Below are 27,083 nucleotides of genomic sequence, written 5' to 3' on the forward strand. Positions count from 1 at the left end.
GTCCATCATTTAGGAAACTAGGTGACTTTAGCAAGTTGTTAACCATTCCGCTTCTCACTAGTAACATTGCAATAGTAGATGTGGCTTCATATACTAGCTTTAAAGGTTGGGTGAGGGTATATTTGTATTTTATGTAACTGACACATAGAAAACCCTTAATAACTGAAGCAGCATGTGGTTGGAGATGAGAATGACAAGTGCAGATGACATCAAGTAGTTAGTAAAGTGAGGCCAGGGCAGATGGTAGACGATCTGGAAATACTGTGCAAACTTTATGTTGAGGTCCAGGAAGGGGTGCCATGAATAGGACACTGAGCTTGGAAGCCTGAAATCCTGAGTTTGATCCCCAAGATCCCATGTGCCAGAGGAATGCTCTGGTTCTCTCTCATTGTCTCTCTCTCCTCCTTCTCCCCTCCCTTCTTTTCTTAATAAAACTTTGAGTGGCCTGGGAGGTGGCATAATGGATAAAGCACTGGATTCTCAAGCATGAGGTCCCGAGTTCCATCCCCTGCAGCACATATACCAGAGTGATGCCTGGTTCTTTCTCTCTCTCCTCCTATCTTTCTCATTAATAAATAATTTTTAAAAAATTATTAAATAGGGAGTCAGGCAGTAGCGCAGTGGGTTAAGCGCAGGTGGCGCAAAGCACAAGGACCGGCATAAGGATCCCGGTTCGAGCCCCCAGCTCCCCACCTGCAGGGGAGTCACTTCACAGGTGGTGAAGCAGGTCTGCAGATGTCTATCTTTCTCTCCTCCTCTCTGTCTTCCCCTCCTCTCTTCATTTCTCTCTGTCCTATCCAACAACAACTACTACAACAGTAAACCAACAAGGGCAACAAAAGGGAATAAATAAATAAATATTAAAAAATAAAATAAAATAAAATATGGGTGGGGGAGAGGGCAGTAGTGCAGTGGGTTAAGCGCACATGGTGCGAAGTTCAAGAACCAGTGTAAGGATCCCGGTTGGAGCCCCCGGCTCCCCACCTGCAGGGGGGTCGCTTCACAGGCGGTGAAGCAGGTCTGCAGGTGTCTGTCTTTCTCTCCCCCTCTGTCTTCCCCTCCTCTCTCCATTTCTCTCTGTCCTATCCAACAACGACAAGATCAATCATAACTACAACAATAAAACAAGGGCAACAAAATGGAATAAATAATAAATATTTTTTAAAAATTAAATAAACTTTTGAAAAGATGGAAGGAAGGAAAGAGAGAGGGAAGGAAGGAAAGAGAGCTCAGTTGGATTTGACATGTGCACAGCCCAGTGTGAGATCTGCTTTCACCTTATCAAAGAAAGCTTCTAGGTTTTTTTTGTTTGTTTGTTTATCTTTTCTTTTTTTAATTTTTTTTATATTTATTTTTCCCTTTTGTTGCCCTGGTTTTTTTTATTGTTGTTGTTGATGTCGTCATTGTTAGATAAGTCAGAGAGAAATGGAGAGAGGAGAGGAAGACAGAGGGGGAGAGCAAGAAAGACACCTGCAGACCTGCTTCACCGCCTGTGAAGGGACTCCCCTGCAGGTGGGGAGGCGGAGCTCGAACTCGGATCCTTCCCAGGTCCTTGCCCTTCATGCCATGTGAGCTTAACCCACTGAGCTACCACCAGACTTCCCTTGTTTGTTTTTCTTCTTAGATAGGACAGAGAGAAATTGAGAGAGGATGGGGAGGTAGAGAGAGAGAGGGAGAAAAAGAGAAAGTTAAACACTTGCAGACCTGCTTTACCATTCATGAAGCAGAACTCTGCAGGTGGGGAGCAGAGGCTTGAACTCAGGTCCTTGTGCTTGGTAATATGTACATTTAACCAGGGGTGCCACTGCCTGGCCCCCTTGAAGAAAGCTTCTATAATGTAGTCTCTTTCAGTTTCTCTTTGCCTCTCTAAAAAAGATGAAAAAAAGAAAAAGAAAAAAAAAGCTTTAAGTTGTAAGAATAAACCTTTCGGGAGTCGGCAGTAGTGCAGCGGGTTAAACGTACATGGCACAAAGTGCGAGGACCTGCAGAAGGATCCTGGTTTGAGCCCCCGGCTCCCCACCTGCAGGGGAGTCATTTCACAAGCGGTGAAGCAGGTCTGCAGGTGTCTATCTTTCTCTCCCCCTCTGTCTTCCCCTCCTCTCAGAATTTCTCTCTGTCCTATCCAACAACAACAACAATAGTTACAACAATAAAAAAGGAAATAAATAAACAAATAAGAATTAGTTTTTTAAAAAGAATAAACCTCTCAATATTAAAGAACTCTTGCTCAACAAATTGTTTGGCTTCATATGTTAACTCTCTTTTCAATCACCAGGTTCCAGATGCCACCAGGATGCTGGCTAGGCTTCCCTGGATTGAAGACCCCACCAATATGTCCTGGAGCTCAGCTTCCCCAGAGACCCACCCTACTAGGGAGAGAGAGAGGCAGACTGGGAGTATGGACCGACCAGTCAACGCCCATGTTCAGCGGGGAAGCAATTACAGAAGCCAGACCTTCTACCTTCTGCAACCCTCAACGACCCTGGGTCCATGCTCCCAGAGGGCTAGAGAATGGAAGCCTATCATGGGAGGGGGTGGGTTATGGGGATTGGGTGGTGGGAATTGTGTGGAGTTGTACCCCTCCTACCTTATGCTTTTGTTCACTAATCCTTTCTTAAATAAAAAATTTAAAAATAAAAAAAGAAAAAAAAATTACTGAGAAAAAAATATTAAAGAACTCACTGAGTTCTTTATAATTTTTGAGTTATTTTTAACACTGATTTGGTGTTTAATTCTTTAAATAATTTTTCGAGCATTTTTAGGGTCATAGAAAATCGAGAAGCATGTATGGTTTTCCCCACCCCCTTCCCTGACACATGCAGTTTCTCTTTTGATCAACATTCCTCATCAATCTGTAACAGTTGACAAACTTGACATATTATCATCCAAAGTCCACAGATTACGTTAGAGTTCAATCTTTTGTTCTTCTGTGGTTTCACCACTCCAGGTGAAGTTTTTTCAGAGATATAGAGAGAAGTAGAGACGGAAAGGAAAACACACCACAGCAGTAAAGCTTCTCCCTTGGTAAAGGTCGTTAGGCTTAGGTGTGGGTGAGGCTCGTCATGGCTAAGTAATGGTCCTGCAAGTGAGCTATCTTGCCAACGTAGGAGTTTAAAAGCCTGGACTGGAGCAGCTGCATAATGGTTCTGCAAAAGCCTTTCATGCCTAAGGTTCTGAGCTGCCAGGTACAATCCTCAGCAGCACAAAACAGAGCTGAGCAGTGCTCTAGTCTCTCTCTCTCAGTCTCTCTGCATTCTGTGCATTAACATATATATTATATAACATATATATATATATATATATATATATATATATAATGTTGATTCTTTTCTTCCCCTTTCTCTCTCTCTCTTTTTCTCTTTCTTTCTTTCAAGACTACTGTGTAGCTCTGGCTTATGGTAAATCAGGGGCTTGAACTTGAGACTTTGGAACCTCAGGCATGAGAATCTCTGTATAACCATTATGCTTTCTTCTCTATCCTATAAATATTTTTTTAAAACTCTGTGATTCATGAATTAACCACCTCTACACTCTAACTCATGTTGATCAATTATCTTTTTTAATTATTTATTTTTTAATATTTTATTTATTATTAGATAGAAACAGAGAGAAATTGAGAGAGGAGGGGGAGATAGACAGGGAGAGAGACAGAGAGACACCTGCAGACCTGCTTCACTGCTTGTGAAACATTTCCCCTGCAGAGGGGACCAGGAGCTTGAACCTGAGTTCTTGTGCATTGTAATTTGTGCACTTTAACTAGGTGCAACACCACCTGGCCCCAATCTTTTTTAGAAGATTTTATTTATTTATTTGTTAATAAGAAAGATAGGAAGAGAGAAAGAACCAGACATCACTCTGCTATGTATGCTGCCTGGGATTGAACTCAGGACCTCATGCTTTACAGCTCAGTGCTTTATCCATTGTGCCACCTCCCGGACCTTCCTTCCTTTCTTTCTATTTTTATTTCTCTTTCTTTCTTTTTTTTTTCTCTTTTTTTTTTTCTTTCTTTCTTTTATTTTCCCTCTCTTTCTTTCTTTCTTTCTTTCTTTTCTTTCTTTCTCTCTCTTTCTTTCATATTGGATAGAGACTGAGAGAAACCAAGAAGGGAGGGGAGATAGAGGGACTTGAACCAAGTCCTTGAGCATTTGCCATTTCCAGCATGTCCATCAGGGAGGGTGGCCCCTAGTTAAGTGCACACACTAAAGACTCAGGTTCAAGCCCCTGGACTCCACCCTCAGGGGAAAGCTTCACAAGTGGTGGAGCTGGGTTGCAGTTACCTCTCTGTCTCTTTCCCTTTCTCCTCTCAGTTTCTCTTTGTCTCTATCCCATAAAAAATAAAGTTTTTAAAAAAAGTTCACTGAGACAGTAGTGCATCTAGTGTGAAGCTCAAGGACGGGACAAAGATCCTGGTTCTAGCCCCCTGCTCTCCAACTGCAAGGAGGTCGCTTAACAAGTGGTGAAGCAGGTCTGCAGGTATCTACCTTTCTCTCTCTCTCTGTCTTCCCCCTTTTCAATTTTCTCTGTCCTATCCAACAACAACAATAACAATAACAGCAACAACAATGGAAGAAAAGATGGCCCAGGAGTAGTGGAGCCATAATGTAGGCACTTGAACCCCAGCGGCCCTGGGGAAAAAAAAAAAAAAGAATTTGGAATCTTTGGTGCCTCAAGCATGAAAATCTACTTGCATAAGTGCTATATTATCTGCTCAGCCCAGTCCTCTCATAATAAATGAAATATTTATGCCAGCATAAATGTTTTGATTTTTTAAAAACATTTTATTTATTCATTTATTTTCCTTTTTGTTGCCCTTGTTGTTTTATTGTTGTAGTTATTATTGTTGTTGTTATTGATGTCGTCGTTGTTGGATAGGACAGAGAGAAATGGACAGAGGAGGGGAAGACAGAGAGGGGGAGAGAAAGACAGACACCTGCAGACCTGCTTCACCGCTTGTGAAGCGACTCCCCCTGTAGGTGGGGAGCCGGGGGCTCGAACCCGGATCCTTGAGCCCTCCCTTGTGCTTTGCACCACGTGCGCTTAACCCACTGCCAATGTTTTGATTTTTTAAAAGCATAGTAGTACTGAAAAACTGATTTAGGAACTATTGAAAAGTATATAGTTTCACGTCCTATTTCAAAATGCTACTTATAATACATTATCTTTAGAGGAAGAGATTAAATGTTACTAACAAAGGTGCATTTTGTTCAGTATAACCATTATCACTATGAAACTTTTAAAATTTACAGAAATTTGAAATGAAGACTGGAAGGAAAAATCTTCCAACTATTCACTTCCACATCTAAAATGCCATTACTAAACATAAAGAAATATACCTACCCTGTGGTCCGGGAGGTGACGCAGTGGACAGGGCCTTGGACTCTCAAGCATGAGATCCGGAGTTCATCCCCTGGCAGCACATGTGCCAGAGTGATGTTCGGTTCTTTCTCTCTCCTCCTATCTTTCTCATTAATAAATAAAATCTATAAAAAGAAAAGAAATATACTTTTTTTTTTGAGACACAGTCCTTAAGCTCTGTTCCACATTGGCTTTTCACACATTCTTATAGTTAGTGAATGCACAAGATCCTGAAATGCGGTTAAGATCAGTTTTATTCCAAATATCAAGTAGTTCAGTACACCAATACACATGACTTCCAGCGTTTATTTTCAGTCTGGTACATTACCTATAAACTCAATTCCTATCAGGACTAGGGGTCTGGGTGTCTGTGGGACATAGAATAGAAGACAGAGAGAGAGAGAAGGGGGAAGAGGTGGAGAGAGGAGGAAGAGAGAACCATGGTATCCATTGGCTTATTCGATGCTGGGGATGCATACAAGCCTTTGGTTTTGTTCAGCACCCTCATCCCCACCCACACTCTGGCACCCCACCCTGACCCCTGCAACAGCCTGCCTAGGGAACCTGCCTGGAGAGATGCACTGTCCCTTTAAGAGTTTGCCTTTCCCCGCCCCTATTCCGCCCACTGGCGGCGAAGGCGGAACCGGAAGCCGCGCCGGGGGGGAGGGACCTGTGAGTGGCCAGCATGGCGGCCTCCAGGCCCTTCGGCTCGGCTTCTGCGGAGTCTGCGGCCGCCCAGCTCTTGGGTGTCCTGTGCATCGTATCCGTCACCGCGGGACCTTGGGCAGCTGCCGCCACCGCCGGCGAAGAGACGCTTAAGTGCGAGGACCTTAAAGTGGGACAATATCCTCTGCGAGGAGCCCCCGAGGGGGCGGTGGATGTGGAGTGGCGAGTGGCCCGCACGGGGGTTGTAATGGATGAGCTCGGACCCCAGGCCCCTGACGACCGGGTGGCTCGGCCTGCAGAGAGCAGCGGGGTGGAAGGGGCTGGGTGCACTGCGGTGATTTCCAGGGGGTTTTACTGCTCGGGGGGTGCTTCCTCTTCTGATCCACTGTATATAAAACTATTACATGTCCCACAGACACCCGGACCACTACATATATGTATATGACCATTATATACATAAATATATGTAATGCAGTTTAAAATTGATTCCTCTTGAGTTGATTATGTTGATAGCCATGGTTCCAACTTAGAGGCCTGTTGTGACACTGAAATTTGTATAGGTGGTTATTTTTGGGAGAGTGGAGATAAACAGAGCTTTAGTGGTGGATGTGGTGTGGAACTGTACAATGTTATCTTAACAAAAAAACTAAACTAATAATGAAAGTTGTATAGGTAAATCATTTAACAAATTTTATTTTTTATTTGATAGGACAGAAATTGAGTGGAGAAGGGGAGAGAGAGAGAGACACTTGCAGCCCTCCTTCACCACCAGTGAAGCTTCCCTCTCCTGCAGGTGGAGACCAAGGCCTTAAACCTGGGTCCTTGTGCACTGTGATGTGTGCGCTCAACCTGATACACCACTCCCTGGCCCCTGATAAATCACTTACGTGATAAGTTGCACATAAAGGAACTGTGCTAAGTGGGTTATGTGGATCTGTTCATTTAATCCACCTCTGATAAAGGGAGGAAGCAGATGAAGTGAGAAATGCATTTCAAAGTAGATATTTTTGTACATAAGGAGTTATTGCTATGCAAATTGTTGAACAAATAAACATTTTAATAGATGAGAGAGCTATGATTCTATGAGATAGAATTGAAAAAAAATCTCTCATAGTATTTTTATTTTACTTGAGAGTTAGTCATCTATTAGATGTTTGTGAAGTCTAATTTGCTGAGTATTTGGAATTGAGAAACACTAAACTAATAACTTGAATTGTTTTTCTTGTCAAAAATGTCAGAATAATTTTAATAATTGGCCAATATGAACATTTGGGTTTTTTGGACTATGGAGTGAAGTGACTGGGGAGAATGACTCTGAAGTGATGAAGATAACTGAAGGCCTCTTCGTCGTGTAAACATGACATAAGATATTAAATTATTATATTACACAGAGTACTGTATAGAAGTTATTTCCACAGGATAGTAAGTTAGTACTTCCTCTATAGTAAATTAATGTTCAGTTATTATCTAATGATGTTAAAAGTATATTTGCTGTAGTTGACCAACTAGCAGTCTCTCTTTACATGTGAATATAAACCAGTATGTAACAGCAACTATTAAAGGCAGTACTGTTTATGTTGGAATGACGATAATTTATATTTCCTTGACTTTTCATAAATATATTTGTAAAGGTCCGAAAATAAATGATGCCACCCAAGAACCATTTAATTGTACGAACTACACAGCTCATGGTAAGACTTCTAGAAACATTTGTAAAAATAAAGTTTCAGTCACTATATCTTAGATCTATGTATGATCACTGCAAATAAGTAGCGTGTTTTTCCTTTATAACATTATTTAGTTTCTGAATTTAAAACTGGAGAACTAGCTAGTGATTGCTAGTGTTTAATTAAAAAACAAAACAAACAAACAAACAAAAACCATGGGCTGGGGAGATAGCATAATGACTGCAAAAGACTTTCCTGCCTGGGGCTCTAAGGTCCCAGATTGAATCCCCAACCAGAGCTGAACAGTGCTCTGGTCTTTCTTTCTGTGAACCTCTCTCAATAAAATAAATATAATTTTTAAAAACTGTATACTAGTTTTATTTTTCTCATTTTATGCACGACTTTTTAATATGAGTAATAATAAAAATAATTGTGAAATATTCAGTGGCAAGAGAAGTTAAAATGAGACAATAAAGTCCAGTGAAGTTATTTTAATATTTTATTCATTTTTTTAGGTAGAAAGAAATTGAGAGGGAAGAGAAACACCTTCAGCACCGCTTTACTGCTTGTGAAGCTTCCCACCCTGCAAGTGGGGACTGGGGCCTTGAACCCAGGTCCTTGTATGCAGTGAAGTTATGCCACTCATGTTGTAAATTTTTTTTTTTCCCCCTACTGGAGCCAGGGCCTTATGCATGTTGTACTTCATCACTCTGGGCCACTTTTTTCCACTCATAGGAAGACAGTGAGAGGAAGAAAGGACACACTATTAAAGCTTTCTCTGTTGCCAGAGCACCTGCCAGGTCCTGCAGTGGCTTGAACCTGGGTCAAGTGCATGGCATGAAGGTACCCTGCTTGGTGATCTGCTGTTAACAACCCCCCCCACACACACACACACACACCACCATTTTATATACTTTACAAAGTGTTAGGCATCTACGTTTGAAAACCATATGGTGGGCAGGGGTAGATGGCATAATGGTTATACAAAGAGACTCTCATGCCTGAGGCTCCAAAGTTCCAGGTTCAATCCCCTGCACCACCATAAGCCAGAGCTGAGCAGTGCTCTGATTAAAAAAAATAAAATGAAAACCATATGGTGGGTGGGGGTGGGTAACTTAATGGTTATGCAGAGACTCTCATGCCTGGGGCTCCAAAGTCCCAGGTTCAATCCCCCACACCACCATAAAAAAAAAAAATAAAAAGACACAAGGGCAACAAAAGGGAAAATAAATATTAAAAATTTTTTTTAAAAAAAAAAAAAAGAGAGAGGGAGAAAGGAAGGGGGAAAAGCCAGAGCTGAGCAGTGCTCTGGTAAACAAAATTAAAAAGAAGAACAAATGAAAACAGTATGGTGATTGTTATAAGTATGCCTTAGTTATCTCCTTCTCTACCCCCCTTCCTTTCTTCCATCCATCCTTTCTCCCTTTTTTCTTTTTTTTTAAATTTTTAAAAAATATTTATTTTCCCTTTTGCTACCCTTGTGTCTTTTAATTTTTTTATTGATGTTGTCATTGTTGGATAGGACAGAGAAATGGAGAGAGGAGGGGAAGACAGAGGGGAAGAGAAAGATACACCTGCAGACCTGCTTCACCGCCTGTGAAGCGACCCCCCTGCAGGTGGGGAGCTGGGGGCTCAAACCGGGATCCTTACACCGGTTCTTGCACTTTGCACCACATGCGCTTGTCCCGCTGTGCTACCGCCCAACTTCCATATCTTTATTGAATAGAGACAGCCAGAAATTGAGAAGGGAGAGGGAGAGAGACAAACTCCTGCAGCCTTGCTTCACCATTTGTGAAGCTTTCCTCCCTGCAGGTGGGGACCAGGGGCTGGAACTGAGAGGGCCTTGCACATTGTAACGTGCACTCAACCAGATGCACCACCACCTCCTATAAGAAGACTTTAAAAAATATATTGTATTATTTTAATGAGAAGGATACAGAGAAAAAGACAGAACACTGCTCAGCTCTGGCTTATGGTAGTGCTGGTATTGAACCTGGGACCTCAGAGTCTTAGGCATGGAAGTCTTTGGTATAACCACTATGCTGTCTCCCTAGCCTGTCCAAGAGGACTTCAGGAATACCTCATGGGGATGATATAATTGTAAATGTTCACAAAATAATTGATCTTTGATCTTTTTTATTTATTCCCTTTTGTTGCCCTTGTTTTATTGCTGTAGTTGTTGTTGATGTCGTTGCTGTTGGATAGGACAGAGAGAAATGGAGAGAGGAGGAGAAAACAGAGAGGTAGAGAGAAAGACAGGCACCTGCAGACCTGCTTCACCGCCTGTGAAGGGACTCCCCTGCAGGTGGGGAGCCGGGAGCTCGAACCAGGATCCTTAGGCCGGTTCTTGTGCTTTGCGCCACGTGCGCTTAACCCCCCATCATTAATCTTTGGACACTTTTCTTGTCCCTGGTGACTTAACTTTACAGAGATACTGGTCAGTATTTGCCGCCAGAGCCTAACTGTTGGCATGGCCAAAGCCGTCATCATCAGTGGCCACTTTGGGTCTGGAGTAGCTTCTTTCTAGGACCTTTACCTCCTTCCTAGGTGCTATGAACTATACCAGTTGTCCCGATGTAGGTGACTCATGCTGTTTTTATCTACAGAGAATCCAAGAATATGAAAGACAGCGCACAACTAGGTCATTCTCATTCCCAAGTTCTTGAGACTTTGAGATTCTACCGGCTTCCAGACCATACCTGACTGACTCGTAGTAATCCGTGTAAGAGTTACTTCCTTTTACTGTCATGCCATCTAGGGTATGAGTGAATATAAAAACTTGCCAATTTCTGTTTTATTTCATTTTATTTTACAAAAGCTTTGCTCAGCTCTGGCTTATGGTGGCGCTAAGGATTTAACCTGACACCTTGAAGACTCAGGCATGAAAGTCTTTTTGCATAGTCATTAGGTATATTTCCCCAAATTTGCATATTTACTATGTGTACAGTATCAGATCCTAGAGAGAATAAACAAAAGTTTATGCCAGCTGTTATCTACAAGAATTGATATATGTAGTCTGGGAGGTGGCGCAGTGATAGGGCTTTGAACTGTCATTGGCAAACGCTAGAAGAAGAACTGTCAAGCATGAAGTCCCGAGTTCAATCCCCGGCAGCACATGTGCCAGAGTGATGTCTGGTTCTTTCTCCTCCTATATTTCTCATAAATAAATAAAACTTTAAACCCACTAGCAGGGGTGTCACTTCACAGGCGGTAAAGCAGGTCTGCAGGTGTCTTTCTCTCCCCCTCTGTCTTTCCCTCCTCTCTCCATTTCTCTCTGTCCTATCTAACAATGATGACATCAGTAACAATAACTACAACAACAATGAAAAACAAGGGCAATAAAACCTTAAAAAAAAAAAAGTTGATATAGTGGTCTGGGAGGTGGTACAGTGGGTAAAGCATTGGATTCTCAACCATGAGATCCTGAGTTCAATTCCCAGGAGCACATGTACCAGAATTATATCTGGTTCTTTCTCTCCGCATATCTTTCTCATGAATAAATAAATTCTTTAAAATAAGTAAATTCTTTAAAAGAAGTTGTTGGGAGTCAGTCAGCGGCGCAGCGGGTTAAACGCATGTGCAAAGTGCAAGGACTAGTCTAAGGATCCCAGTTTGAGCCCCCAGCTCCCCACAAGCAGTGAAGCAGGACTGCAGGTGTCTGTCTTTCTCTCCCCCTCTCTGTCTTCCCCTCCTCTCCATTTCTCTCTGTCCTATCCAACAATGACAACATAAATAACTACAACAATAAAACAACAAGGGCAACAAAAGGGAATACATAAAATAAAAATTTAAAAAGTTGATATAAACAGAAAATATAAGATCCAATTATGTTAAAATTTAAGAAATCAGTGAGCTTCCAGCATTAGAGAATTATTCTTTATCTTAAAGATGAAGTAAAGGACAGTGATACTGTAAAGTTCCTTCATGTCATCTTTATCAGAAGTAAGGAATTGAGCCTGATAGATCATGTATTGAGTCTCATATGGCAAGATGCTCACATTTTTGTGATCACTATACTGTACTATTCTTTTTAAGAAAAAAAGCATTAATTTATTCTTTTAATGAAAGAGATGGCAGAGAAAGGTACTGAGAGAAAAAGACCAGAGTACTGCTCAGTTGTGGTTTATGGTTGTGCTGGGGATTGAACCTGGGACCTCAGGGCCTTGGGCGTGAAAGTCTTTTGCATAATCAATATGCTGTCTCCTTAGCCCTATATCATCTTGGTCTTAACTTGTTTTATATATATCTATAATTTTTTTTTTTTTTCTTAAACCCAGAGCAATGATTAGCTCTTGTTGTTGTGGTACTGGAGTTTGAACCTAGGATCTGTGGTGCCTTGGGCATGAACGTCTTTTTGCACAACCAGTATGCTCTCTCTCCAGCCCTATATATAGACTCTCCTGTCTATATTAAAGTTTCATGTCAGTTGTTAACTATTTTGGAAGGAGGTTTGTTACATCTTCTTGTGTTCTTTGCGAATTTATTTATATATATATAAATTTATAAATATATATTTATTTATATATTTATATATTTTTTGCCACCAGAGTTGGACTCTGTGCTTGCAGGATGACTCGACTATTTTCAGTGACTATTTTCCCCTTCCCTTCTTTCCCCTTCCCTTCCCTCCCCTCCCTTCCTTTTTCTTTTATTCCTGATAGACACTGAAAATAGAGAGGTGGGGAGGGAAAAGAGCTCCCTGCAGCACTAATCCACCATATATGGTCGTGTGTGTGCTCTAGTGGGTGCACCGCCACCCAGCCCTGTGCTATACTGATCTTGAATAACTGCATACATTCCCTACCCCATAATAATAACATTTTTATACCTATTTCTGCCTTTAGTTGCATGTCTTCCAGCACCCAATATAATTTGTAAGGATTATGGTGGTAATGAAACACACTTTACTGGAAAAGAAGTTGGTTTTTACAAGCCCATACCTTGCCGAAACGTGTAAGTACAATTACTGAGGCTAGAGTTTGTATCACATGTCTGTATTATTCCTTGATTGAATGGACTAAAGCGATACTTTAGGGGGAAGTCTTCATTTATGTAGCTTTTGTACGTTTACTGTTTCAGTAAAGTTTCATTTTAAGTATGGATACTATTTCTTTTAATTATTTTTATTTATTTATTGGATAGAGACAGCAAGAAATTGAGAGGGAAGGGGGAGATAGAAGGGGAGAGACAGAGAGATACCTGCAGCACTGCTTCACCACTTACAAAGCTTTCCCCCTGCAGGTGGGGACTGGGGACTTGAACCTGGATCATACACATTGTAATATGCGCACTTACCCAGGTGCACCACCACCAGCTCCCCAATATGGATACTATTTTACGAGAGCAACTAGCAACCATGTGGGATACAGAAAGATTATGAGTAGCCCTGTGCCCTGTCAAATTAGTTTCCAGTGTGCAGATTCAGACTGGGGATTGTATAATTATCTTATTTGTTTGTTTGGGGTTTTTTTTTTTATTGTTTTTACCAGGGCACTTATTAGCTCTGGCTTATGGTGGTGCAGGGGTGGGGAGAGTGGGGTCTGAACCTAGGGCTTTGGAGCCTCAGGCATCAGGGGCTCTTTATATACCATTATGATACTTACCCCCAATTGTATATTAAATATAGTATTAAAAACAAATTATTAATCATTTGTTTACTAAGGGAATTTTGAAACATGGTTTTTTTTTTGTAGTAGATATGGATAGTGAATGATGTTAAATGGAATTTTTTAAAAAATATTTATTTGTTTATTCCCTTTTGTTGCCCTTGTTGTTTTTTTATTGTTGTAGTTATTACTGTTGTTGTTGTTGATGTCGTCGTTGTTGGATAGGACAGAGAGAAATGGAGAGAGGTGGGGAAGACAGAGAGGAGGAGAGAAAGACAGACAGACACCTGCAGACCTGCTTCACCACCTGTAAAGCGACTCCCCTGTAGGTGGGGAGCCGGGGCTCGAACCGGGATTCTCTTGAGCAGGTCCTTGTGCTTTGCGCCACGTGCACTTAACCCACTGCGCTACTGCCCAACTCCCGTTAAATAGAATTCTAAAGTCATTAGTTTGGAATATTAAGATAGGGCCAGTGAGATAGCTCACTTGGGTAGTAAGCTGCTTTGCCATGTTCATGATTCAGATTCAAGCCTGAACCTCTGCCTTCAGGGGAGGGGGAAAAGAGAGAGAGAGAGAGAGAGAGAGATGTTAACACAAATAACTTCATTTTGTTAGGAATAGTCTCATTAAAGGATTTTTTTTTTTTTTTTTTTGCCTTCAGGGTTGACACTGGGGCTTGGTGCTGGCACCATGAATTTGCCGCTCCCAGTGGCATTATTTTATTTTATTTTTTTAGTTTTTTGAAAACTGTATTTTCATTTATTTATTATTGGATAGAGAAATTGAGAGAGGAAGAGGAGGTAGATAGGGAAAGAGACAGACATCTGCAGCCCTACTTCACTCGTGAAGATTTTTCCCTGCGAGTGGGGGACCAGGGGCTTGAACCTGGGTCCTTGTGCTTAACCAGGTGCGCCACCTCCTGCCCCTCCCTTTTCTTTCTTTTTTATTTTACTTTATAGGACAGAGAGAAATTGAGAGAGATGGGGAAGATAGAGGAGAGAAAAAGATACTTGTAGACCTATTTCACCACTTGTGCAGCATGACCCCTGCTGGTGGGGTGCAGGGGCTTGAACCCCGCTTCTTGCTTGTGAAAGTTTGTGCACTTAACCAGGTGTACCACCACCCGGCCCCTGTTTGTTTCTTTTCTTTCATTTTTTTAAAATACTTATTAAAAAAATTTTATTTATTTTTCCTTGTGCTGCCCTTGTTGTTTTATTGTTGTTGTAGTTATTATTGTTGTTATTGATGTCATTGTTGTTGGATAGGACAGAGAGAAATGGAGAGAGGAGGGGAAGACAGAGAGGGAGAGAGAAAGACAGACACCTGCAGACCTGCTTCACCGCCTGTGAAGCGACTCCCCTGCAGGTGGAAAGCCAGGGGCTGGAACCTGGATCCTTACGCCCGCTGCTTAAAGATACCGAGAGGCAGTGAGATCAAGCACTGGAGCATCCTTTAGTGTGGTGGAAGCTGAACTGGAACCTGTGTAACGCACATAGCAAAGCAGCACACGATTCAAGTGAGCTCTCTTGCTTCTCCCCCCCTCTTCTTTTAAATCAGGGTACCACTCAGCTCTGGCTGTTGGTGGTGCTGGGGTTTGTATCTGTGGCCTCTTGCATGCAAGTTCTTTGTACTACCATAGTGCAAGACTTTAAGCTGGCTCATTGGTATTGCTACAGTAAAATTCTCATTTTACTTCTATATTTCTGCTTTGTTCTAAAAGCATGACTTAGTATTTTCCTTTACTTTTTAAAAATTTTTTTAAATTTAATTTTATTTATTTATTTAATTTTATTTATTTATTTAGTTATTGTTGTTATTGATGTCATTGTTAGGACAGAGAGAAATGGAGAGAGGAGGGGAAGACAGAGAGGGGGAGAGAAAGACAGACACCTGCAGACCTGCTTCACCGCCTGTGAAGCGACTCCCCTGCAGGTGGGGAGCCGGGGGCTCGAACCGGGATCCTTACGCCGGTCCTTGTGCTTTGTTTCCTTTACTTTTTATGATAAGAGACAGAGAAGTAGAAAGAAGGGATTGAGAAAGAGAGACCTGCAGCTCTGCTCTAGTACTTAGAAACCTGCCCTCACACAGGTAATGGTAAGAGTCAAAACAAATGAAAACCAGTTACGTTGATCTGTCATTTCCATTATCAGAAGATTTTGTATTAGAGCCGGCTTCTCTTTAGTTGTTGTGTATGGGTTCACTGCTAAGTTCTTTTTTTTTTTTTTTTAAGATTTTATTTATTTATTAATGAGAAAGGTAGGAGGAGAGAGAGAGAAATACCAGATATTACTGGTACACATGCTGCAGGGGATCAAACTGAGGACCTCATGCTTGATAGTCCAGTGCTTTATCCACTGTGCCACCTCTCGGACCACCTGTTAAGTTCTTTTTTCACTGTCCTTTCCATTTTACATATCCTTCTATAACCTTATCACCATATTCTTTTACATACCACATCTAATACTAACAGTTGACTAAACCTGCACTGCTTTGTTTCACAGTCATTTTATAACTGCATTCACAACTTCAGTTCTCTAAAAACTGAAGTCTGATCATCATATCTGATTGAGCCGCAAGCCACACATCTGTTTATACTGGCCACGTATAATACTCGGCACTGCAAACAAACACAAACACACAGACTTGTTGGCTTGGAGGTGTGGCTAAAGGGAGGGTAATGCTTTTTCTTTCTTTTTCTTTCCTTTTTTTTTTTTTTTTTACCAGAGCACTGCTCAGCTCTGACTTATGGTGGTGTGGGGGATTGAATTTGGAACATTAGAGCCTCAGGCATGAGAGTCTATTTGCATTGTGCTGTCTCCCCTGCCCCAGGCCAACTTCAGCCTGGAGTAGAATCTTCAGCTGAACTCACTCAGCCTAGATGAGATGGACCACAGTCAATTGAAAGCTACCCACGTGAGAGTAACTGGCTATTGTCAGCTGCTGAGTTTTGGAGTGGTTGGTTGGTGAGCATTGACAGTAACTCACAAATATCGCCTTACCGGCTATTTTCAGAACTGCAGCAAGAGTGATCTTTTAGGAATCCAAGGCTGGTTAAGTGCACATGCTGCCTTGTGCAGGGACCCGGGTTTGAGCCCTTACTCCCCATCTGCAGGGGGAAGCTTCATGAGCAGTATAGGAAGTACCACGGTTTTCTGGTTTTCTGTTTCGTTCCCTCCCTATCTCTCCCTTCCCTCTCAACTTCTCTCTGTCATTAATTATGCACTGAATTAAGCAGGGGAGTGGGGAGGGTGGCTACTGGGAGTGGTGGATTCATCCAGCGATAACCCTGGAGCATGATAATGTAAGGAAGGAAGGAAGGGAGGGAGGGAGGGAGAAACTGAGGCTTATCATATGGCACCTCTGTTTAAAACCCCGCAACTTTCACATTCCTTTCAGAGGAAAAAACCTTTCCAATGGTTTTTCCATGGTATGCCTTTCTTGTTTCTTTCTTTCTTTCTTTCTTTCTTTCTTTCTTTCTTTCTTTCTTTCTTTCTTTCTTTCTTTCTTTCTTTCTTTCTTTCTTTCTTTCTTTCTTTTTTCTACCAGAGCACTGCTCATCCCTGGCTAATGGTGATGTGTGGGGGATTGAACCTGGGCCTTAGAGCCTCAGGCAAGAGAGTCTGTTTGCATAACCTTTATGCTGTTATCTCCACCACTTGTTTGTTACTTTTCTGACTTCATCTTCTACTATTCTGCCTTCTTTTCATTCTGTTCCTCTACAGGACCTTTTATTCTTTTTTAAAAGATGTTTATTCATTTATTAATGAGAAAGATAGGAGAGAAAGAAAGAACCAGACGTCACTCTGGAACATGTGCTGCTAAGGATTGAACTCTGGACCTTGTACTTGAGAGTCCAATGTTTTATCCACTGCGCCATCTTCCAGACCACCACAATGACCTCCTTACTAGCCTCAGATATGTGAATACATTGCCTTTCTGACAGGAGTTTCTTCTTGAGTACTCTTCCCTCACTGCGAGTCATGACTACTTAACCTCCCTCAGATCTTTGCTCAGTACCACCTTCTGAGTGAGATTTATTCTTTTCTCTCCCTCCCACCCTGCTTCCCTTTCCTTGGTTGGCACTAGGGCTGTATTGCTCATGGGCAACTTTTCTCATAGGAGGACCAAGACAGAGAAAGACACTACGGCACTGGAGGGTTCCCGCAGTGCATTGGGGGCCATACGCCGCCAACCTGGGCAGTGCCCATGACAAAGCGAGCACAGTGCCTCAGCTGGCTTCCTGACCCAATATATAATTAACTTTTTATTTTATGTATTTTTATATTAATGAGAGAGAAAGAGATGAGAGCACTGTTAGCTCTGGCTTATGTTAGTGCTGCCAATTAAACTTGGGTTCCCAGAACCTGAGGCATGAAAGTCTCTTGGGTGGCCATTATGCTGTCTCCACAGCCTATGTAATTAACTTTTAGGATGTATTCGTTTATTGTCTGCTGCCTTATATTGTAAGCTTTTTAACAGATGAGTATCTCTGTCTCTTGTTTATCTCAATAACTGGTTTAATGCCTGGCACACAATGGATGATAACCAAAAGGTATTAATTGAATAGACGAATGAACAATGAACAAATGAACTAGTTAAAGGCAATGATTGCATACTAAAGGGACATGACTCTGACACCCAGGTTCTAATTTTGTGCAGAAATGGCTATTCATATAAAGTAGCAGTTGCACTGTCCCTTTTTCTTGGATGGCTGGGAGCAGATCGATTTTACCTTGGATATCCTGCCTTGGGTAAGTATTTTACATTAAATAAAAAGACTTGTTTCTTTTAATCATTTTGTTGGAGGGACAGTGGTTTACAGACCAGTTGTGACTCATGGATAAGAGTTTTTCATCTCCTGGGATAACTGTCTGAAAGACAGTTTCATCTGAAACTTATCTGATTTTCCACTCTCATGCACCAGACCCTAAAGTTCTCTCCACCCAGTTCCATCCCTTCTTCCTCCAGAGTCCTTTGCTTTGGTGCCAAAAAAAAAAAAAAAAAAAAAAAAATCTTAAAAAATTGTATTATAGACACGTGTATATATTTTTGTAGATCAATCTCTGCATAGTATTAATATTTTGAAGTTCCATGTAAGTGGAGTGGAATTGTTACTTCCTTGTGTGAATTTAGAGTTCACAGTTGGCTCCACAGTTTGGTTTGGATAAGAAATACTGACTTGGGAGTCAGGCAGTAGCGCAGCGGGTTAAGCGCACGTGGCACAAAGCTCAAGGACCAGTGTAAGGATCCCAGTTTGAGCCCCCGGCTCCCCACCTGCAGGGGGGTCGTTTTCACAGGCGGTAAAGCAGGTCTGCAGGTGTCTTTCTTTCTCTCCTTTCTCTGTCTTCCCCTCCTCTCTCCATTTCTCTCTGTCCTATCCAACAATGACATCAGTAACTACAACAATAAAACAAGGGCAACAAAAGGGAATAAATAAATAAATAAATATTTTTAAAAATTTATATATATATATATATATATATATATATATATATATATATATATAAAAGAAATACTGACTTTGCAGGCGGGCCAATGGCCCTGTGGAAGGAATACTGATTTTTCCTGTATTTATGAAAGCACTCATTCAAGATAGTGTAGGCATGGCAGTAGGCTTGAACTGTCATTGCTATTTCTGGGGCACATAGTGGATGTTTAATAAGTCCTTTATGAGTAAATAACCTATCTCTACAAAAGAAAAAAAAATGGCTGTCCTTCAACTTGAGCCTCTCTCCGATTTTCCCTGGGGAATTGTTTCTTTCAGGAGAGATTGGGGTTAGAACTTTGACGGGCATCATGAGCTGGTATGAGTGTGACTTTAATGTCTGTTAGCATTCCTCTTGCACCACCTTCCTGACTGTGATCTCCATGTTTGTCATAGATGTTAACGCTTATGGAAACTATTCACATTTGATAATAGCGTTTCTTTAAACAATGCTCCATTTAAGCCTTATAACTCTGAGTTTATCGTGTTTTTTTTTAATATTTATTTTTTATTCCCTTTTGTTGCCCTTGTTGTTTTATTGTTGTAGTTATGATTGATGTCCTTGCTGTGGATAGTACAGAGAGAAATGGAGAGAGGAGGGGGAAGACAGAGAGGGGGAGAGAAAGACAGACACCTGCAGACCTGTTTTACCGCTTGTGAAGTGACTCCCCTGCAGGTGGGGAGCCGGGGGCTCGAACTGGGATCCTTACGCTGGGCCTTGTGCTTTGCGCCACGTGTGCTTAACTCGCTGCGCTAACTACCCTACCGCCTGACTCCCAAGTTTATCATGTCTTTTAAAAATCTTTTCTCATTTATTTATTGGATAGAGACAAAGAGAAATTGAGAGGGGAGGGGGAGATAGAGAAGGAGAGAGACAGAGAGTCAACTGCAGCCCTGCTTCACCACTCAAGAAGCTTTCCCCCTGAAGATGGGGACTAGGGGCTTGAACCATTAATCAATGACCTGGCCCCAGTTACTCCTCTTTTAAAAATCTTCTTTAGCAGGTAGGGAGGGAAGTTGTCCCTAGAGATGTTAAAGGATTTATTCACTCTGAAAGCCTTACTTTCTTTATGCTGTGACGTATCTGTTGTTATCATCTTTGTTTTATGGATAGAGAAATTGTCATGAGGTTAAGAGATTTACCCAAGGACACTCAGCTACTGACCTGAATTTGAACCCAAATTTCCTGCCTTAAGAGATAATGCTTTATTTATTGTAGTAACTCTGCATCTATATTAACCCATCGCTGAGCAAATGTGAAGTTTCTGAATGTTCTTCCCACATAGCAAAGAGAATCTTATTCTTATGTTACTACCCACTAGAGATCCACTAGGATGGGTAGGAACGATGTATCTGATATCCATACCTGGAGCCCAGTGTCAAGATCATAAATAGAAAACAGAACAGACTTGTTAGTCATGCACATGTACCTGGTATTTACTACCTTTTATCTAAAAAACTAAGTTCTCCGGAAATGATGATGATCACAGCCCATGTAGGATAAAAGGAAATAAAGAGGAAAGGCGCTGACAGAACAGTCTGTGAGAGCTCTCTCACAGAGCCACCTGAGAGGGCTCATGTGAGCTGGGGAGGTTACAGAGTTTTACACAAAAAGGACTCTCATGCCTGAGACACCAGATGTCCGAGCAATCCCTCTTACCACAATAAGCCAGAGCTGAATCAGTGTCCTGGTTAAAATAATAATAATAATAACAACAACAACAACACCATGAAAAAGGAATTGATCTAGTTAGCTCTGAGGTATGAAGGAACACTTTGACAAGGTGATATTTGAACAGGTTTTCAAGAAGGGACAGCATTACAGAGATGTTGAGTGTTAAAGGGAGCAGTATGTGTAGGGACAGCAGGGTCTGAAAGAACGTGAGTGTTGGAGGTATGACCATGTCGTCTATGTTACTGAAAGACAGATGGCAGGACATGAAAAGTGATGGCAGAGGCAGTCTGCAGTCTCACTGGAAAAAAGCTGAGAATTTCTTACTGTGGAGTTAGGACTTTACTCTTAAACATCCGAAACCACAAAAGTTTCTAAGCAGAGGAATGTCATGCTTAGATTTAATTTCAGGAAGATGATATTAATTTCAGGAAGATGATATTCAGGAAGATGATATTTCAAGAAGAAGAATTGTGGAGGGGCTGGGTGGTGGCGCACCTGGTTAAGCGCACACGTTACAGTGCACAAGGACCCAGGTTCAAGCCCCCCCAGGAGAGAAAGCTTTGTGAGTGATGAAGCAGGGCTGCAGGTGTCTCTCTGTCTCTTTCCCTTTCTGTCACCCCCTTTCCTTTCACTTTCTGGCTGTCTCCAATAAATAAATACATAAAGATAATTAAGTTAATAGCAACAGTAATAAAGAATTGTGGGAAATGGTTTAGAGTGAAGAAAGACTGGTGGCAGTTGCTAAGAAGAGACGGACAGTGGTCTGAGAGCGTTACCACAATGTTAGACCATTTGTCACAGCAGCCTGCCTTCCCCAGCACAGCTGAAAATCACGCAATCTGTACTGAGTTGCCAAAATAAAAAGCATTTAATTTAACTACTTTTTAAGCTGACAGGTAAATGGATGGAGAAAGTAGGTTCATCATGAAAAGTAAAACACCGTGGTGATTCATAGAATACATCTGAACTCAGGGAGTCGGGCTGTAGTGCAGCAGGTTAAGCGCAGGTGATGCAAAGCACAAGGACCGGCATAAGGATCCCAGTTGGAGCCCCCGGCTCCCCACCTGCAGGGGAGTCGTTTCACAAGTGGTGAAGCAGGTCTGCAGGTGTCTATCTTTCTCTCCCCCTCTCTGTCTTCCCCTCCTCTCTCCATTTCTCTCTGTCCTATCCAACAACAACGACAATAATAATAACTACAACAATAAAATAACAAGGGCAACAAAAAGGAATCAATAAATAAAATAAATATTTTAAAAAAAAAGAGAATACATCTGAACTCCTCTACCTTGGTTCTTGATTTTCTTTTGTGTCCTCTCTAAGAGAACAGGAGTGTGTGAGTCTGTGTCTCTGTGTTTGTGTTTAATATTATATATGTATGTAATTTGGGGGGATTATTTTTAATTTTTTAGAACGTCTAAGTTAGGAGGAAAATAGAAGTACTCTTTTAAAACATTTTAGTCTGAGTGGTCAATGTAGTTTACATATTTATTCTATTAGATGATTCTTAGACTTCTTGATGTATTTATTTATTTTATTTCTTTATTGGGGGATTTATGTTTTACAGTTAACAGCAATATAATAGTTTGTACATGCATACCATTTCCAAGTTTTCTTTTTTTTAATTATTCCCTTTTGTTGCCTTTGTTGCTTTATTGTCATAGTTATTATTGTTGTAATCAATGCTGTAACCAATCTTGACTATGAACTCAGGATATGATTTGTTGAAAGTTGTCACTTACTTGTCTGTTTACAGCTTTGGAGTTCTTATTGCTGTTGTCTCCCTTTATCTCTAATCTATGGGGCTTGAGAATCTCTTTGTTTTCCTTTTAAAAAAAATATTCATTCCCTTTTGTTGCCCTTGTTTTATTGTTGTAGTTATATTGTTGTTGTTGATATCATCGTTGTTGGATAGGACAAAGAGAAAAGGAGAGAGGAGGGGAAGACGGGGAGAGAAAGACAGACACCTGCAGACCTGTGAAGCGACTCCCCTGCAGGTGGGGAGCTGGGGGCTCGAACCAGGATCCTTACGTTGGTCCTTGTGCTTAACCCGCTGTGCAGAGAGAGAGGGGAAGACAGAGAGGGGTAGCCTGCCTCCATCTCTTTATCTTCTTACAGTGGAATCTTGAAGTAAGAAGAACTAGGTGGCCATGTCAGATTCACTATTTTTAACTGAAAATCTTTTTAATTTTTGAAGTGTCCAGATATTTTTTATTTGTCTTACTTGTATGCAAGTTTTTTTTTTGTTTTTTTTTTTAGATTTGTTCTTTACTGAGAAAGAGAGAAAAGAGCGAACCAGAACATCACTCTGGCACATGCAATGCCAGGGATTCTTGTCAGTACTTCATGCTTGAGAATCCGCCACTTTTAACACTGCTATTTCCCAGGTCTCTATGTCTACTATCTTTTTTTAAAAAAATATTTATTCATTTATTTATTCCCTTTTGTTGCCCGTGTTGTAGTTATTATTGTTGTCGTTGTTGGATAGGACAGAGAGAAATGGAGAGAGGAGGGGAAGACAGAGAGGGGGAGAGAAAGATAGACACCTGCAGACCTGCTTCACCACTTGTGAAGCGACTCCCCTGCAGGTGGGGAGCCCCGGGCTCGGGCTCGAACCGGGATCCTTATGCCGGTCCTTGCGCTTTGCGCCACCTGCGCTTAACCCACTGCGCTACTGCCCGACTCCCTATGTCTACTATCTTAATGTTGAGGATTAATATTCTAAGTTTAGCTTTACCAGCTAATCTGGTCTTACATGTAAAAATTACAGTGTCATTTTTAAAATGGGAATGTTCTGTATAAAATTTTAGATTTTACTAACAATGCAAGGTTGAGGAAATTGGGTGTTTTCAAATAAAATGATTACTTTTGTCTGGAGGAGATAGTGTAATAGTTACATACACAGGCTTCCACGCCTGAGGTTCCTAGTTCCCAGGTTCAATCCCCCACACCACCATAAACCAGAGTGGGGCAGTGTGCTGGTTAAAAAATTTAAAAAAATAATAATAATAATAATTAAAATACTACTGCCATTAAAAATTTCTTTTTTAAAAAAGATTTTATTTATTTATTTATTAATGAGAAGGATAGGAGAGAGAGAAAGAAACCAGACATCACTCTGGTACATGTGCTGCCGGATATTAAACTCTGGACCTCGTCCTTGAGAGACCAACATTTCATCCACTGCACCAACTCCCGGACCACATTAGTACACTGTTGACTGGAATCAAGGTATAAGTATACAACACTGATAAACAGGCAAACTAAAAGACAAACCAATTAACAATGACAGTTGTCTCTCGCAATTTCTCTCTGTTCTATCAAATGAAAATAAATAATAAATAAAGAGGGCATTTCAAGGGCAAAAGCTCGAACATGGTTACTTTTCCTTAAAGTAGCAGGTAAAGATAAAACATTTGGGGGCCATTAGTGTTTTCTTTTTTCTTTCTTTTTTTTTTAATATTTATTTTATTTATTTATTCCCTTTTGTTGCCCTTGTTGTTTTATTGTTGTAGTTATTATTGTTGTTGTCGTTGTTGGATAGGACAGAGAGAAATGGAGAGAGGAGGGGAAAACAGAGAGGAGGAGAGAGATAGACACCTGCAGACCTGCTTCACCACCTGTGAAGCGACTCCCCTGCAGGTGGGGAGCCGGGGTTCGAACCGGGATCCTTATGCCAGTCCTTGTGCTTTGCGCCACCTGCGCTTAACCCGCTGCGCTACAGCCCGACTCCCCACTCTCCTATTCTTTAACCCTCTGGGAGTATGGGACCAGAGTCATTATGGGGTGCAGGAGAAATTATAGGAATTTTTAGGAAACAAAGGCTGAGAGAAATTATCTATTCATTCAACAAAATCTGAATAGCTAATACGCCCCAGGTAATGGTATATATACTAAAGATACGATAGCGAGTAAAACAGATAAAAGTTCTTCCCTTTCATTGGACTGGCATGAGACAAATAAGTAAACAAATATAAAATAGTAGGTAGATGACAAAATGTTTTGAAGAAAACTAAACACACAATTTATCCTGTTTTTATAGTTGTTTGCAGTGTGTGTTATCCCAGTACTTACATTGTTCTGCTATATGTTTAATGTTAAGGAGCGGGAAATCCTCTAATGCACCTCCATATTTTGATTCTATTTCCATATTGTGTGCAGGAGGTGATGTCGTCTGCTCTGGAGACTTTTAGGCGGCATCTCTTTGTATAGTTGATGCTTAGAAGTACCCTTTCACGAAGAGTCTTGTTTCAAGCCATTTTTTTTATATCTGAAATGAGATGTTTGGAAAGCCACTCAAGTTTAAGCATAGAAAAGAGATTACTCATCCCACCTCCACCCTCCCCCCAACCTGCCTCTTCTAATTTCACCATCGTGCTTTTCCGGCATGTCCTCCACGCCCTAGTTTCTCTGCTCTGTTACTCATTCTAGCTTCTTAGTATTCACGTTAAATGTGCATACAGCACACAGAGAGGTTTTCATTGTGGAGTCAATCAACATGAAATACATAGAACAGGATAAATTCAAGATAATTAGGTTAAATTAGCAAAATTTAAAACTAGCAAAATTCTACAATTTATTTAAGAGCAGAGTTAGCTGGGTGGGGGACCATATGCAACGAAACTCTCATGCCACAGGTTCTCGTGGTCGCAGATCCAGTCCACTGTACCACCATTAACCAGAGCTAAACAGAGCTATGGAAATAAAATGCTATAGTTCTCCCCCCCATGATCTTTCTGTGCCTCAACCATATTTATTTGAAATTTCTACTATAAATACTTGTTAAAATTTGGATTACATAGTGTGTTAAATAAGGATCAAAAGACTAAATGATTTTCTGTAACTGGCATGCTAAAATTTAAAGATTTTATTGCCTTAGACCTTTTAAGAAATTGTGTAAGTTTATACTTAAATTTTCCATTACTAATACTCATATGTTAAGTGAATTAATAAAATAATGACTAAGTGCATTTTTTAAGTTGAATGAATTAAAATAATATAGCAGGTCCTTCAACTGTTCCAAACCTTCAGATGCATGGGGAGATGAGAAGTGGTACTCATGTTTTTACAACTGTACTGTGAATAATTTCTAAACCAGTAATCCACCCCCTCCCCCCAAGAAAATTAAAAGAGAGAGAAAAGTTTGATTTCCAGAGTGAATTTTCTATTTTGATATGTGGAGTTTTTGGTTAGACAATAGTTTATTGGGAGGTAGAATCGTTTGTGAATCCGTACATGACTTTTCCGTGTTGGAGGTGACCTGACTTTCTCTTGTAGGTCTGTTAAAGTTTTGCACTGTAGGATTTTGTGGAATTGGAAGCCTTATTGATTTCATCCTTATTTCCATGCAGGTAAGTTAGTGTCACTCTAGGGACTACTTTTTCATTCAGACATGGTCTTATGTTCGTCTCCTGATATATTTTTAATTACTACAGACAACATTTAGGAATGAATTTTCAGTTTTTCTTTGGATCTGGCTCTTATATTGCCAAGTAGCACCTGTCCTCTGAATTAGTAGTTCTAAAAGACATATGGAGATCATATAAAAAGGATTTCCATCCTCTAATATGGTTTAAAGTATGAATTCTACTGAGCTAAAGAGATTTCTTTATTGGCTCACTTCTCAGAATACAGTATGTGTTATGAATCTCTTAGAGGAGCTGAACTTCTCAGATTCACTTTTTCTGTCCCTGCTGGTCATAACCACATTGTCAATTCTCAAATAGGATATTGTGGGAATCTCATATCTACGTAAGGACATGTAGAGGCAGAAACAAGATTTTCTTTCACACTTGTTTGGCTGTGGCTTGTAGAAACTGAAATCCAGCTAGCTTAAACCAAGAAGAGAGAGAGAGAGAGAGGGAGAGAGAAAGAGAGAGAGAAAGTCTGGTCTGTGTTGAAAATCTAAGAGTAGGACTAGCCTCGGGCAAGCCCAAATCTATAGAATTAAGCGCATGCCCAGGCCTCTTCTGTTACTCATTGCTGCTGTTACGTGTTAGCCTCATTTTCTCCTGCTATGAACATTTAAACGTCACCAGATATTTTCTATTAAATTATGCTGAATCTGTGATTAGTTCATGAGGATTTAGCTTTTATTTATTTTAATTTTGTTTTATTTTACCAGAACACTGCTCATCTCCGATGAGTGGTGATGCTGAGGATTGAACCTGAACCTCAGTACCTTAGGCATGAAAGTCTTTTGCAAAAAAAATTTCACTATCTTGCCAGCCCAACTCATGACAATTATTAGAGAAAGAGATGAATTTATCACAACAAATGTCACCTTCCAGTAAACATTTATGGATTGCTTATGGAATGCCTTCAAGTGTGTCGATAGCGCGTGTAGATGATTAGGCTTGCCCGATAATTAGGCTTGCTCTTTTTCCTCCTATGTTACTTCCGCTGCTCAATTCCGCCTGCTTGCTATTATTTGTATACTTTAAAAAAAAAAAGTAAGAACCATGGAGGTTTTTGGTACCATACCATGAGGAGGGTGCCATATTGTGAGGAGGAGGCAGCATATGGGTCAATAAGGTACCCAAATTTAAACAAGGAAAATATTTGGGTTTTGAGTAGGAATTTTCTTGTCTTTATTCATTAACATATGCCTAACCAAATATCCTGCCTTTTCT

At 40.8% G+C, this 27,083-nt stretch overlaps 1 protein-coding gene across 1 annotated transcript in view; it reads left to right on the plus strand.

The window, feature by feature from the left end:
• Nucleotides 1–6,018: 6,018 nt before the first annotated feature.
• Nucleotides 6,019–27,083, plus strand: part of TM2D1 (TM2 domain containing 1) — a 37,249-nt gene continuing 16,184 nt past the window's right edge. Inside the window, exons 1-5 of the mRNA XM_007522518.3 lie at nt 6,019–6,197; nt 7,638–7,712; nt 12,533–12,641; nt 17,954–18,045; nt 25,729–25,802. Of these exons, the coding sequence (XP_007522580.1) occupies nt 6,041–6,197; nt 7,638–7,712; nt 12,533–12,641; nt 17,954–18,045; nt 25,729–25,802 (507 nt within the window). The 5' untranslated portion in view covers nt 6,019–6,040. The remainder of the gene's footprint in view (nt 6,198–7,637; nt 7,713–12,532; nt 12,642–17,953; nt 18,046–25,728; nt 25,803–27,083) is intronic.

Source organism: Erinaceus europaeus, chromosome 13 (assembly GCF_950295315.1).
Source record: "Erinaceus europaeus chromosome 13, mEriEur2.1, whole genome shotgun sequence".
Lineage (NCBI taxonomy): Eukaryota > Metazoa > Chordata > Mammalia > Eulipotyphla > Erinaceidae > Erinaceus > Erinaceus europaeus.